This window comes from Falco rusticolus, chromosome 1 (genome assembly GCF_015220075.1).
Source record: "Falco rusticolus isolate bFalRus1 chromosome 1, bFalRus1.pri, whole genome shotgun sequence".
Taxonomy (NCBI): Eukaryota; Metazoa; Chordata; class Aves; order Falconiformes; family Falconidae; genus Falco; species Falco rusticolus.
Window position 1 is genome coordinate 9181379 of NC_051187.1, and position 15237 is coordinate 9196615.

Genomic DNA, 15237 nt, shown 5'->3' on the forward strand with positions numbered 1-15237 from the left:
GTGTGACATGTGGCAGGCAGCTGCCTGGCCAGGTACCAGACAGCAGACCATGCCCCCAACATCTCCTGACACCAAGGAGGAATAACCCAGAGGGGCTCCTGAAAAAAGGCCAGTGAACCCTGGCTCTTGGACCAGTGATCACCAGTCCATGGAGCAGTCTGCACTGGAGTCATGGAGAACCTTGCGCATTTCCTTGTTTGGTTCAGCAGAAATAGGAGCAGAATTTGTGTGGTGAAGGGGTTAATATTTCTCAGATCCTGCCAAAAAAAATTTCTGTCTGTGTAAGCAGGCAAAATTAACTGTTACCATCAGGACAGGGAAGGGGAAGATGTCCTGACCCACAAAACCAGTCTGCTACAGCTCCTTGTTTGGCACCAAGAATTCCCTTTCCACCTTCTGAATGGGACCCAACAGGGGCAGAAAGTATCTTCACGCAGGACATGTTACTCTCCATCGGTCTAGAGGAGGATAAAGAGAAGACTGGGGGCAGATAGGAACTGTCTGGGGGGCCTCTGAATTGGCTGTCAGCAGGCAACACGCAGGGCAACCCCCATAACCTCTGGTAAATCACGATAAAACACAGAAGGCACATTCCTGCTCCTAACATTTGGAAAGCAGACATACAGACAAGCTAGCGTTACTGTGCCATGCTCCGGTGAGCAGCCGTGAGGGCTTGTGACAGCTGGTTTAATCAGAAGCAAAATAAAATGGTGCACACGAGAAAATGAAGTTAGCAAGAGAGATGACTTTTACAGCCCTGCTCACTGTGAAGTCCTGCCACTGGGAGCGTGCTATGGGCACTGACCAAACACCATGCTATTCAAGAGGAAAATGTTGCAGAATTTAGTCATTTACCAAGATTTTTGCAGGAATTATGTGGATGCTGCAGCTTGTATTAGTCTGCAAAACAAATAAAGACATCGCTAGCACCGGTTCTTCAGACAATTTGTCAGGGGATGACATGTCAGCTTGAAATGGCTGAGGCTCTGGAGGCAACAGGGCAGAGCTGCTGTGCTTAGCATTGATAACCTTGGCACTATTGCCTCTGCGGTTTCAGTTAGAGGATGAGGTGCTGGTTACAAGAAGGTCTTTACTTCAAGCACAGCTATTTCTGCAGCCCATCACGACAGGGGGAACCTTGCTTTGAGGAATCTTTGATCCTGCAGGCTGTCTCCCCTTCTTTTTGGGTGGGTGAACAGGATCTGGCTGGGGTCCAGGGCAGGCATCTGTGTGGGTCTAGGGAGAGGGTTCCTCTCTTCTCAGCCCTACAGCCTGCCCTTCTGCAAATGACTCCACATGCTCTTGATTTAAAATGCTTTTGCTGGGTCTGTACCAGTTTCACTGGGACAATAAAACTGCCTGTGTTGTTGCATGAACTGGAAACTTCCTACTCAGTGAGCCTGAAGAGTGGGGCAGGCTTTGCTTTCACCTGCGCTCCAATGCATCAGGAACGTGGCTGTGTCTCAACAAACCTGGATCTCCCCTTGCTTTCAGAGGATCCTCCATACACAGTCACAGGGCTGAAGGAACTCAGGGGCTGCTCTTGCCTACCAGTCTGCGCCTGTCTTTTATTTGTAGACACTTTGTCAGTAGTGTTGGTTGTTTTGCCAGCCAGTTGTTCGATTTACTACCTGAAAACATCAGACAATCAGAGTCCAGCCTTGAACCTGAAGTCTTGTGCAATGCTACTGCTCCTGAGCATCCTCCTTTAGGCAGTTTCCTGCCTTCTCCAGTGACGGGGCATCTGAATATTCCACATTTCTTAGAGCAGCATCCAGGGGAGTGTGAACAGAGCTCAGGTAATGCAATGGCATTAATCTTTTCCAGTCAAACCAAACACAAACCGGGCTTCGCTAAGGATATTCATCTCACTGCACTATGCTTGGGTAACACTGATACTTCTCCTTGCGCTACGCTCTTGGATACCCAAAACCAGACAGTTTCCTAGGACTTACTCCAATGTTTCGTGCTTACTGTGCTATAGCTGCACTGCTGAACAGCTCAGGAGGCTCTGCATATAGTCACCAACTCCCCCTCCTACCAGGGTTTGTACAAGACCTTCAAGTCTTCTGTCCAGTGGTATTCTGTCACTCTGACCTTCCGTCTCTCTTTATAAAATGGACCAGTAGGGAAAAAAAGTTTCTCTGACCTGACATTATACCAGCAGAAAATGTATGCAATGAGTTGAAAGCAATCCTTGTGGAGAATCCGATGTGCAATGTGGGGCCAAGTGCACGCTCCAAGCTGGGAACCAAACCTGACTCTCACCGGGGAGACCAGCAATGCCCATCTCTTCTCTTTCCAGAAGGGCTATTAACTATTGTAGCTTATAGCCATATGGGTTCCTTTCTTACCCTCCTGCCAGGCATATGAATCGAGATCCTGTCCCGGTGCATCTCCCAGAGCCCACCTCTCCTCAGATGCGGTGGTTCCCAGAGCCAACAGGGCATGGGAAGATGTGGTAAACAAAGACTTGTTTTTTCATAAGGAATGACTGCACATGCTCAAGTCATGGGGAAGCTGGCTGGGGCTTCCATGTATTAAATGCTAAATGTCTGACACTTCCTCCTGAGGTCAAATTCAGCAGTTAAGTTCTTCATGTTTGTTTTTATAATGGCAAAAGTGCCTTTTCTTCTATTACTTTGAGTGAGTGAACTGTGCTCAAGCTTCCCAAAATGGCCTTCTTGGACAGAAACCAGACTGCAAAAATATCAGCCTACAAGCTGGGAGTGCAAAGAAGCCATAAGGAACAGGAAAATACCCTTTAGTTAGTATCAAATAAATTTGGCTTAGTATGTGGACTGCAACATGTAAGGTTTAATTGTTAGGTGCCACGTGTAAAAGTGCAGTCGCACGCACTCAGCCTTGCGGAGCCGTGTCAGGTATGCAAACCTCTCAGTCGGCCCTACTGCTCCATATGTGTGCAACGGGGCGTCCTGCACCTTATCTGAGCATGCCCACTTGTACGGAGTAGACTTAGCAGTTCAGGAGATGTTAGACATATTTTTTGCCCACTGACTGTATCGCCAGTGTTTGCAATGCTATAACAAATATCACAATATTTTGCTTAAAGCTCCAACTCCTGGAGTCTTGTGATGAGAATGCTTGCCCTTTGGTGGCAGGCAGCATAAAATCTGCACGCTTAAAGAAACAGAAGAAAAATTGAAAGCATGTGCGTTATCAGTCTTAAAACTGTGTGATCATTTTGACAGTCGTGATTTTTGTCATCCTGCTCAAGTTTACTTAATGCTTGATGCTGGCAATACTGTACTAAGAAGGCATCTGTTGCTGGCTACCTTGATAGGATCCTTTAGGAAGGCAGCTGCGTGAGGAGGGCAGAGGGATGGGCAGGGTGCAGCAAGCAGTGCCGGAGCCATGCTCTTAGCGAGTTGTCGTTCTGTTGTTTAGGCAGGAGCTGCGTCACAGCCTTCAAGGTCAGCCAGAAGAGACAAAAGTGACACAGCCTTTGGAAAGTTGTGGTCTTAGCAGTGAACCCAAGGGGCCCTTGATGAGACAGGAAGGATAATCCTCTACCTGGGTCCCAGGTCACAGATTCATGCACATGGAGCTGAGCTAGGTCAGGGTGGAGTTATCCATCGAGCAGGGCTGAGCTCCCAGCACCATTTCTCTGGCAGTGCTACAGGATTCATGATGCACCTGCAGGTGCAGAACGGGGGCATTTTCATTCACTCACTTTTTGGGTTCTGGCACCTGGCTGCCGGTCCTGAATGACTACAAGGTAATGCTGGCCTGGAGCTCGTCCGTCAGGCATGGATGCCACGTTAGTGAGGGCGAACGTGGTCAGCGAGGGACATCACCCATCAGTCTGCAGCAGGGAGGCCCAGGTGGGATCCCACTGGCCTCAAGTGTGCCCTGACAGCTCTGCCCTGTGGAGTCCTGCCCGGGCACAGGCACAGATCTGAACAAGCCTCACTCACCCCGGGGCTGCCTCTCCTCACTGGGGCCAAGCAGTTACCCTCTCTTCTGCCACAGCTTCCCAGAACAGGCCCTCTCCACCTTTTCCTCCTTCTGTCGGTCTGAGCCTGCCACGGAGACTCCTGGCTTTTACAGGAGGACACGAGATTCTCTGCCCTTGCCTACACGACAGCTGTGTGAGTCTTCTTGTTGGATGTGCTTGTCCTGCTACAGTGACCTCTGGGACAGGGAGCTATGCAGCTGAGTTTCTGGATGGTGTAAGCTAAGCATGTCTCCTACTTCAGTTTGAGAAGCAGCATTATAACCCACGTGGCAAATGCTGGGCACTATTGTACAGCACCAGGGACCATAATATTTCAACAGGGAAGGAAGCAAAGCCCCCCTGGTAGCAATCTGCTCAGAGCTGAGTGGGTCTGAGCAGGCAGCTGGTGCCACACGGTGCCCCAGCAGTGCCCAGGATAAGCCCAGCCCCTCTGAGCCAGGGGTGGGTGAAAAAGGCAGAAAAAGATACTCACGTGGCATGATGCCTTGGTCTGCCAGCTGCTCACGGGTCCTCCTCTGCTGAAGCCGTAGCTGTAAAACTGTGAGAGAGAGAGAGAGAGTGTCAGGGAAGGATGCAGGATTTTACTGAGGTGCTAAGACATCTATCTGGGACAACGTGTTGAGGGATCTGTGCATGGAACAGAGCTCTGGCACTGATCCCTGCTGCTGCTGGATCAGCCTTGGTGGAGCAGAGAGCTGCAAGCAACGGGGACTGCCAGGGAGGAGCTGCACAGCCCGCACCTACCCCGTCCCCACTTTTGCAGGCAGATGAGTGGGGCAGGGCTGGTGCTGGTGCAGGCAGTGCCCTGGTGCCTGGGGCAGACTGGTCCCTGCCTGGCACCTGTAACAGCAGCCTCAGGTGACCACGGCTTTAGCTCAAATAGTTACTCAGTTCTGAACTCTGAAGCTGGGAGGTCCTCCCTTGCCCCAGCACTGTGGATTGAGCAAGGCTTTCCAACTCCACCACCCTCCTGAGAGCCTGGCAGCACATTTCCAGCCCTGCAAGGCTTGGCACTAGATGCAGATATGCTTAATGTACTGAGGGGGATGCAGATGGTGTGGTGAGGAGAGATTAGTGCCACCCCTGTATGAACCCAGTGCTCCAAGGACCTGCAACCTCCAGTATAACTTCTTTTTGGAAACAAGGCACTGGCAGATGGGAACGAACCGCTGATCAGGGTCACTAAGTGCCACAGTGGCATGGGCTCAGCTACAGAGCATCAGTTAAACATCTAACAAAGAAGCACCTCTCTATATTTAGAGCACGTAACGACAACCCACCATACACCTGCAGCCTGCCTTGTGCAAGGCTACAGACCTCTGTGTGGCCCAGGACTGCACAAATTAGTTCATCCCATCACTCAGCTAACCCTGCCTGAACTTTGAGTCAGTAACATATTCTACACATACTTTTTTTTTTTTTTTTTTTGCAAATTTCTCTTCAAGAATATAGACACGTAACACAAGATAAAACATAAACCACACTTCCATATTTTCCTGCTGGAAACTCAGTACAGCTTGCCATGAGGACATGTCTCTTTCAGAGGTCACAATATAACTGCATGCACGTCCCCTGCCTGCCATTACAGCCCCAGACTGCATCCCCTTAGCTGCCCGGAGAGAGCTGGTATTGGAAGGGGAAAAGAGGGAAGAACAACTTTTTTGCTCTTGGGAGCAACCTGCTGAGCTCTGTCAACAGCTCATGTCTACAGTGCAGCTTCCCTCGGATGTGGGATGGAGCTGGACAATAATCCCTTCCAGAGGAGTCTCCACAGCACATGGCTCCCCGAGATGCCATTGCCTGTGACTTTTCCATGTCCTCGGTACAAATCCTGTCTCACAACTCACAGCAAATGTTTACTGAAGGCCTCACGTGAGACAATGATCTCCTGCCAAATTCCAGCACTTCTTGGGACACCAAAGATAGATTCTTGCAGTAAGGGAAAAACGTCACCTTCAGTACCCAGTAAAGTCTGCATGCGTGCTGCTCCCCTCATGCCAGAGTGAAGCTGGTGGCTATAAGTCACTGGCAAACCTTGCTGCCAGGGAAGTCTGTAGCCCTCCATGGCTCCATGGCACCACCCCCAGTCAGTGCTGGTTCTGCCCATGGACACATATTTATACCCTTGCACTCCAGGTATCTACATCAGACCCAGTTTTCTGCATCTCCTTTACAGGAGTCACCCCCCTCAGGGGACCTCAAAACCAAATTAGACAGACCGTGCTTGAGGAATGCCTCTTTCATCCTTGACTATAGAGGCAGTTTAACAGTAACCAGCTCGTAGTAGTATCTTACGCAGGCTGAGGTGGACCACGGTTTCTCTGTGTGGAACCTTCTTTGTGATCAGTCATGATACTGGACAACCACGGAGAGCTTTGCACTTCTGCTGAGGAAGAGATGTAACTTTACGGAATAGGGGACCTAACAGAGGTCAGAGACTGTCCAAGAATAAAGATTTGTAGCTCACCCAAGAATAGTTCTCTACTCTTCTAGGTCCTGGTCCAGTGTCCCAGGCATTACAGCATCTTGCTTTAAACTGAGGCAATTTACATACAACATCCCATCTTCAAATGGGAATCAGAGACAGCAAAGACTTCTAGAGCCATATACAACACCCTGCCAAGGACACGGCAGTCTGCCCCATCTAGCTGTAAAACATCCCAAGTGAGGATGCTCCATCACTTCCCTCCAGAGCTCCCACATCTGCCAAAGTTTTTGCACCATTTCAGTCCGAGTTCTGACAGAGCCAGGCCAAGTGCTACACCACACCCACATGAGCCAGGGGGATGCTATCCATCAGATGACCATACATTCAAAGCCCACATTCTCTGCTGCGTCTGCTTATTTCACAGCCGTTCTTAGCAGACAAGTAATTTAACAGCCTTAGAGCATGGTCAGCTGTCAGCCAGGCCTGTTCAGAGAGAAAGGAGATGGCACAAACTCCCTTGAAGCATAGCTTGGAAGGTGATGATGATTTCCAGTGTGGTGGCCATAAGTTTCAGCATCAGTCTTGATGCAAGAAGTGCTGAAAACATGTAGGTTTCACTGACACAGCTCTCCCTTTGCTTGGATGCAGGATCAGCACCCAGGAGCCCAGATTTCCCAGACCCTGCTGCCTTCCAGCGCCCAGTGCACTGCCCGGGGGAGCTGCCCCACCGCAGGTGCTCCTTTGCCTCCTGCGCTAAGCACCGCAGAGGGACCAGCACAGAGGGGACCTGATGCTGTTTATTTGTGTAGGGAAAAAAGTGTCCAAAATGTTTTTCATGTCGACAGGCTGTGAACAAGCAATGCCACAAGCTGGTCCGAGCATGAGAGCTAAGCAATTCCATGGGTGAGTGGCTACGGGCTGGCCATGCGACCTCCCACAGACACGTGGTTCCTCTTGGGCCACGCTGAGCTGACATCCCGGCCCATCCTTAAGCCACAGGGAATGAAGGAAAAGTTTATCCAGCCTTGTTTGTTGAGGTCATGCTGACAGAAAAGGTGAGTGCAAGCGCTGGCCATTTCCAGGAGCATTCCAGGCTTGACGGTTGGAACAGTTATTTCAGCTACTGAATATTCATCCAGATCTGGACCTCCTCATGCAGTAGGATGCATGCCTTGACTCCCAAATACCACCTCTATGAGCTTCTAAAGTCTGCTGCAAAGCATCTGAAGAAACATAGCTGTGGACAGCATCAGACCGTAACACTAAACATCCCTGCAGGAACAGGTAAAGCAGCCACTACTTTCGGCAGCCTCCAAGTCAGTGCTGTAGCTTGCAGCTTGGCAGACAACAACTCAAGGCTTGCACTCTTCTCTTACAACCAACAGTGCTTAAAAACAGGGCTGGAGGAGCCCCCGGCATCATCCAAACCACCATCACTTAGCTGCTTCTTGAAGGGGACTTTAAATCTGTTGAAGCTGTACCTGAGCCCCGCTGCATTCCTGTCCTCTTCCTCTGCTACACGTCTGGAGGTCTGAGCTCTGAGTGCTGCCTGTGACTCACTTTGAGGATACTGTCATCCTCCAGATAAGGGAATTATTTGCTTCCTGAATATTCTTAATTTTTTCAAGGAAACTGCTTTGCTAACACTTCAGAAGAACATTTATGTTACAGAGAGTGATGGCTGGAGCACCGATGAGACAATCTTGGTCCGACACCCCCAGCATACTTGTTGCCTGTCTGTATCAGCTTGAACAGTGAGAAGTACCCGCAAGGCAGCAGTCACACACACTGGTCACCCTGTGGTACCAAGCCCTGAGAAGCAGCCTTGCTTCCAGCAGCCCTGCTCCCTCCTGTGGTACTCCATGATGAGAAATCCCTCCCCAGATGATACCAGGCATGCCAGAGATATTCCAGTGATTTTGCTCATTAACTTTTTCTGTTAGAAATAGTTCCTTTTCTATGCTAGCACCAAGTCCCATTGAGTGATACAGCTTCTAGAAACCTGTGCAGTGGGGCTGTGTCATCGGTGCAGAGAAGACCTCCTGGCATCAGTCGTAACTGGCTCTAGTGGCCCAGGCTCTGAGCACTGCCCATGACTCACCCTCCTCCCTAGGAGTTAACCTCAGAGCTTTAGGAAGCTAAGAGGACAGCTTGGGCCTTGCCTGGCCTGGTGATGCACTGGAAAAGGCACATTCAAATTCTCTCTCCGTCCCCAGAGCAGGCAGACCTGGCCTTCTGCTTCAGTCTGCGGGGTCACTTTGAGTCCAATCCTCAGCAGACAGTCAGGATAGGAATTTTATCACCTGCATCAGGGCATCCCCCATGCTGGGGCATTGCCACAGCACTCACAGCACCATCCTCTCTGGGGAACTGGCTTTAACAGCACAGGGGGGCTGAGCAGCACGGAGGCATGTTGGCCAGGGAGCTGGGGAAACTGCCCTTCTTGCAGGGTTCAGGACTAGGGCAGCAGGCAAAGCCACAGCTGACCTGACCTAGTGTTGGTGATGGTCTGTCTGCAAGAAGGAGGCTGGTTCAGAGCACGTCCAACACTTACGTAGCAGCCAGAGCAGGTTCCCTGGAAACTCTGAGGCTGCACAAGGTTTTCTCAAGCACTCAGCCCAGCCCTGCAGCCGAGAGGAGCTGCCCAGGTCTATCACTGCTTCTCAGCTTCTGACCTAGCATCTGTCCCTGTCCTTGACCAACATCCTGGGCACCACCACTGGCAGCATGAAGCACTGGTCCACCAGAGCATCACAGGTCCTCCTTTTCTGGAGCTGCTGTTTTGCAAAAACACCTTGGCCAAGCTCCGTTCTGAGCCCCTCCATGGCGCTCAGCCCCTCTGCTCTGCCAACAGCCAGGTGCCACAAAGTGATTTCTCTGTAGCATCACATCTCCAGGCCCATGTTATCCTCTGACAATGTGGCCCGCGTGGGACCCCTGTGAACAGAGATGAAGCTCAGGCAGCCACAGCCCAGCTGAAAATGGCACCACTGAGCTGGGACAGCCGTGGAGAGCCCCGGTCAGTCCTCACCCAGCTGGGCACTGCCTCGGCCTGGGGCCCAGCCAGAGCAGCTTTATTTCCCTCTGCCTGTGATGCTCAGCACTTCAGAGGTGGGAGCCTTTTGCCTTCTGGGCAGATGTGCTACAAATTCGTGTGTTAGCCAGGAGGTTGCACTGCACCAAATACCTCATCTACACCGGTGGGAACAACACATCTAAACCCATGTCCAGGCCTGCAGGTGCCTTAGAAGACACGTAGGACCACACCTGGCTAGCAAGGAGCCCAGACCACCACTACAGAACAACCAGTTGTGAAATCCCACTGAGGGCTGTGTTTGTCATAATGTGCAACCTCAACCCTGCCACGGTCCTGAGAACAGGCTGTCACCAGCCCTCCTGAAGTCATCCCTTCTGCACCCCCATGAGCAGCCTATACATCCTCCTCCAGCACAGCAAGGTGTGTTTCAATCTGTGCTATAACACCTGCCTGGCTGACACAGAAACATATGTCTGTCAGCTAAAATACCAAGGTATAAGATGCTGGAAAAGCAAAAAATCAAGCACAAACTGATCTACATCAAGTCAGTGTTTTACAAAAGTTTCATGAAATAACAAAACAGCGTCATCAGTCACAGAGAGGCCAGGGTTTGAACACACACACTGATTGTGAACTGTACGAGTTCATGATCTGAGAGAAAACACATGTGTGTGCTTTATCTTTGGACACCAGAAAAATGAAAATAAAGGGTCTGCCAAAATGCCTGGCCTAACACCCTACCAAGACCTGCTCTCTTCTGCCTTTGTTAACCTGCTGATTTTGGTCCAAATCACTCTCTCCACCAGAGGCAGGCAGAGTAAATTCTTCTCCCATCTCAACCAGCTTCATTCAAGCCTGATGTGTGAGCATGCAGCCCTTCCTCCACAGGGCCAGGCACGTCTTCTCTGCAAATTCACACCCATGTGTCCACAATTAGGTCTGGATATTACCCCATGTCAATCCATGCAGAACTGTATTTAGTGTTAAACTTTCACTTCTCACCAATTATCTGAACTACCACTGATGTTATGCAGATGTTGGCCTTGCAAACTCTCCGTATGGCTGGACAGAAAAGGACAGAGTTAAGGTTAAGTCTGTATTTGCCAGCTTTGTTTGCTCCGTCTGATGACAACGCTTCTCTGCTGCTGGAGTACAGTTGGTTTGTGTTCAAAGCAGGAGAGCACTTCACATAAATGATCGTCTCTGGGAAGAGTTAAATGTGTTTCTGGAACAGCCCTTAGATGTTCTAGTTGATTTAGTGCAAACCCATTGATAACTGGAGCACATGGGATAGCATGGCAGGCTTGAAGAATCATCATTCCTGCAAAATTTGTCAGGATGACCTCAGATCAGTATATTTATCTTTGGCAAAACAGACAAAATAAACACGCGCAGAAATCCTCGAGGAAGAGAAGGGGGAACCTGAAGGCCTGCAGCATGCTGCTGCTGGTTTGATCCGTCTCCTCTGGAGCAGCTCCCTGTGCCCTGCACTGGGGAAGCTACCATCTCGCCATACTGCAGTTCTGCTGGTCCTTCACTGTGGACCACTGGAGAGAGAAGAGCAGGAGAAAACACTGTGGGGCTCAAGACAGGATTACTGGGCACTGTGTGAAAAAAGCTGCTGCCTCCACCAGCTCAGCCTTTCCTGGACAAACTTTCTTTTTCTTGCTACCGATGCTGCCAGATGGAAGCAAGAGACTGAAAAGCTGACCCCTGAGCCACTCTAGGGGGCACATCTACGTGCCACCATCTTCTAGTTGCCACCTCCTTGCTCCACTTTCTCCCTGCTCTGTGCCACAGAGATTAAAGGGATTCTGGGATGAGGAAACAAAAAGCAAGTAATAAATCTCTAGCACCCTTTAACACACACATCGCTCTTCCAGCTGCTCAGTGTGTGCAGACCACGGAGAGACAGCAAAAGTTTAGTTATTAAGATTTACTTCAGCCCTTATTAACATCGGTCTGGAATCCTTCAAAAGGGATTCAGAGTCATCATGAGTCACGGAGCACAGCTAAGCCTTCCCAAACCTGGGGAGCAAGCAAAGCCTCACACCTGCCTGAGCAAGACCATCTCCAAAGCAACTGTGCGTGGTGAAGCCTGGCTCCCTGGGGCTTGCATTTCGGGGCCTGATCCCTCCTGGTTTTTCCTTCACATGCTCCGTGTGAGCTACATGACTCTCTGTGTGAACTGCTGCTGTCCCGTAGCGTGTTACAGCCCCTGAGCTGTGCAGGGTGGTGTGGTGCAGGGCGATGGGTTGAGATGTTCATCCCTCTTCCAGGTGAGTGAAGGACAGTAAATCAGAGCACTGCACCTCCTGCCATCCTTGTGGGGCTTTACAGCTACCGAAGTCAGCACACGGAGCAGGGACACCAGAGGAAACTCTGTCCCATAGAGTCTTTGCACATAAAAGAGGTTCAACCACTTCAACCATTAAATGTTAGCTTTTCTTCTCCATTCCCCACGTTATTAAAAAACCAGCACAAACTGAAAGCAGTTACTGATTTATGTGTATTCCTCAGCATCCCGCTTTCCTCCCCCGTCTCACAGACTGTGATGACCAGGTCCTGCATCACCTGCAGCGGTCCTAGCAGTGCAGAGAGCGAGCTGCAGGCGTGCATTTGGGAGTTTGGCAAGCCCAACGCAAACAAAACAAATAGGCAGAGAAATCTTGTCAAATGGGAAACCTGTCTTTCACCAGGCAATAGCGAGGGATGGCAGTTGTGGGATTCAGTCATGAACCAAAGAATGCCCCACAAAGTGACTGCCCTAGAAATGCTGAAAGGCACGAGAATTTATGGACAGAGAGACCCACAAAGTTTTACTTTTACTGGAGAATCATCTGAAAAATATGTTTAGAGATCCCACTGTTGGTTCCATAATAAAGCCAGCTTACAAATAAACCAGAAATGAGCCTTAAAAACAATACTGGTTCATTTGAAAAGAATGCGGGGACATGTAAGGCAGCCCAGCCGCCTCTCGTCAGAAAGGTGGCAGTGTTGCTTTGTAGTTGCTGGAGGAATTGTTACAGACTAAGAATTTTTTTCAGACGAACAGCAATGTACCATAATATACCAACAAAATCTAAGGAATGACTTAATCAAATGAAATGTAAGATCAGAGCGATATGGAAACCACACCAAAGCCCTGGACCCAAGTTTTGTATAATTCAGCCAGACTAGGACACTTGTGTTTGCACACACACTCTTGGGTTTTCAACCAACTGCCAACTCTGTATTTGCTGAGAAAACAAAGTTTAAATTGACCACCCAGCTATCTAAGAGATCCTGATAACACCACTCATGTCTACCATCAGTATCATAAATCTCCAATTTCATTATCTGCAGTGCCTGAGGAAGCAAAAACACACACAGCGTGGGTGACATGCCAGACCGGGGGCATGTTCCAGTGTGACTCCCGGGTCCGGTTTTACAGCATCCTGTACGGCACATGCAGCTGGTTTGTCTGAACAACCTCACAGATAATACTCCCCGGGAGGACTTCACCTCTGGGAAGGTCAGAGAAAGCTCCTCAAGAACATTTTTTGACATCACTGTTAATATTACAGTACATCACGGTCATTAAAACAAAATTACAAGTAAAGATACCCACTCGCAAACACGACATACTTACTATAAATAAAGCCCGTGAATAAAGGCACGAATATCCAGCAGAGGGTCTGATTTAGAAGTGACCGTCCCATAGTTCACCTTCACTCACCTTCACTCACGCCGAATGTCCTCTGAGAAGCCCCTTACTGGTGCTTCCCCTAACTTACGGCACGGAGGCATGTTTTACTTGCGAACCCTCCGAGAGCGGCAATCAATCGCGCGGCTCTGGTTTTATTTCTCTGATGATGTCACTTTAAATACTTTTCATGTTCCATTTGTTATTTTTACTTCTAAAAATGACGCATTTCTTCAAATTCATTTTTCTCCAATTAGTCACAACTTAATGGCACCGAGTCAGCTGCCTGCCTGTCAGAGCGTCGGGCCCGTCCTGGCTGCCGTTACCACACCGGACCCGCACCAGCACCTGGGACACAGGGATGGCACCGGGTGCTCCGTGTGTCCCAGATGCCCTTCTGGCTTCCTGCCTGAATCCCTTGCAGCAGGGCCAGGGGAGGAGACCCGGGAACTGCAGTTTTACCGAAATAAACCCCAGACATAAATCGAAGACAATGAAAAAGCAGAAAGAAAAGAGGAAAGGAAAAAAAAAAAAAAAAGAAAGAAACGACAGAGAAGGAAGGAAGATGCGTTTCTCCACTGGCGGAACAGCCCGAGAGCTGAGAGCAAAGCTGTGGCAGCTCTGTGACCCCCTGCACGTTTTGCTCGCATGCTGCTTCCAAACGTTCAGTGCAGCCCCCCGTGGCTGCGGCCGGCCGGGGAGAGGGGTTTGAAGAGAGACGCCAAGGTTTCCCCTACCTGATCTGAACTTGCTCCGGATCAGCAAGGAGTGCTCAGACCCCAGGAGCGTCATGGTGCCTCGGGGCCAGGTCCAGGCGCCCCTCGCTTAAACCATTAACGCCCTCCGCAGGGAGAAGCCCCGCGCCCGGGGCTCGGACCCCCGGGGGTGCCCTCAGGGCGCCGGAGCTGGGGGGCCCCGGCCCGCACCGACCGCGCCGCCGCCCCGGGCCCAGCCGCACGGTGGCCGCGGGGCCGGCGGGACCCTCCTCGGCCCGCAGCGCGCTACCAGCGCCCGGGCGTCCCGCCGGGTGCCATCGTCTGGCGGGAGCGCGGCCGGTCCCGGCCGGGCGGTTTGTCACCCGACACCGAGCGCAGCCGGCCGGGCCGCAGCCAATCGCGGCGCTCCCGGCGCTCCCGGCCGCCGCCGCCGCCGCTCGGAAGCGCCCGCGGGGCCGCGCTTAACCCTTCGCGGCGCGGGGCGGGGCGGGGCGCGGCGACCCCCGGCACGGAGCGGCGCAGCGCCTCCGCGGGGCGCCCCCCCGGCGCTCGGGGACCCCGGGACCCCGGCCGCTGCTGCCGCCCCTCGCCCGGTCGCTCCGTGTACAGGCGCAGCGAGCGGGCTGCGCCCGAGGCTGCAGCGGCCCGGGGTCGCCCGGGGCTGCGCGGGGTCCCACAAGCCAGCCCAGGGATGCTGCGGGGCCCCGCAAGCCAGCCGAGGAGTGCTGCGGGGTCTGGGCTGTGCGGGGTCCCGCAAGCCAGCCCAGGGATGCTGTGGGGTCCCGCCAGCCAGCCCAGGGATGCTGCAGGGTCCGGGCTGTGTGGGGTCCCACAAGCCAGCCCAGGGATGCTGTGGCCGTGGCTGGGCCGGCGCGGGGCTGCACGGGCTGCGGCACGGGGGTGTGTGTGCTTTATATCTATATATAAAGGGGCTATCCTATATATAAAGGATATATCATCACCATATTGATAAACATTCTTTGGAACCACTCTTGATGGCATAGGTAAGAACAGGAGTCAGTCCGTTAGCACCTCAGCACTTCTGTTTCCAACCAATTAAAAAAAAAAAAAAAAAGAAGCCACAAGACTTTGCTGCCAGCCTGCCCGGCTGGTGTTTAATACTGGTACTCCATCAGGGTTGGGGGGAGACCTATTGTGAATGGCAGCAGTTTGCACTGTGACTTCTCCAGCTGTGCTGCGGGACAGTGCAGGTGTTGCAGGAGGGCAGTGGGACATGAAGGCTCAGACCTGTTACCTGTCGAATACACATGGACACTCGGGGTAATGCCAAGTACGTCAGGCAGGGCTGGATCTTAAAAGTTTCCTGCGCTACAGGTGAGCACAGTACCGCCGAGCAGGCTGGGCACAGCCGCAATAGAGGGGGCTCCTCTG

General features: G+C 51.6%; 1 protein-coding gene across 3 annotated transcripts in view; it reads right to left on the reverse strand.

Annotated features, from left to right (window-relative positions):
- The window catches only part of MYOCD (myocardin), a 36110-nt gene extending 22007 nt beyond the window's left edge, over positions 1-14103 (reverse strand). For 2 of the 3 annotated variants that reach the window (XM_037409254.1, XM_037409247.1), the window contains exons 1-2: positions 13867-14103; positions 4452-4517 (exon numbers count right to left, since the gene is read on the reverse strand). In XM_037409254.1, coding sequence (XP_037265151.1) covers positions 4452-4517; positions 13867-13921 — 121 coding nt within the window. In that variant the 5' untranslated portion in view covers positions 13922-14103. The remainder of the gene's footprint in view (positions 1-4451; positions 4518-13866) is intronic. The other variant, XM_037409262.1, reaches the window with a different exon arrangement.
- Between the last annotated feature and the right edge of the window lie 1134 nt (positions 14104-15237).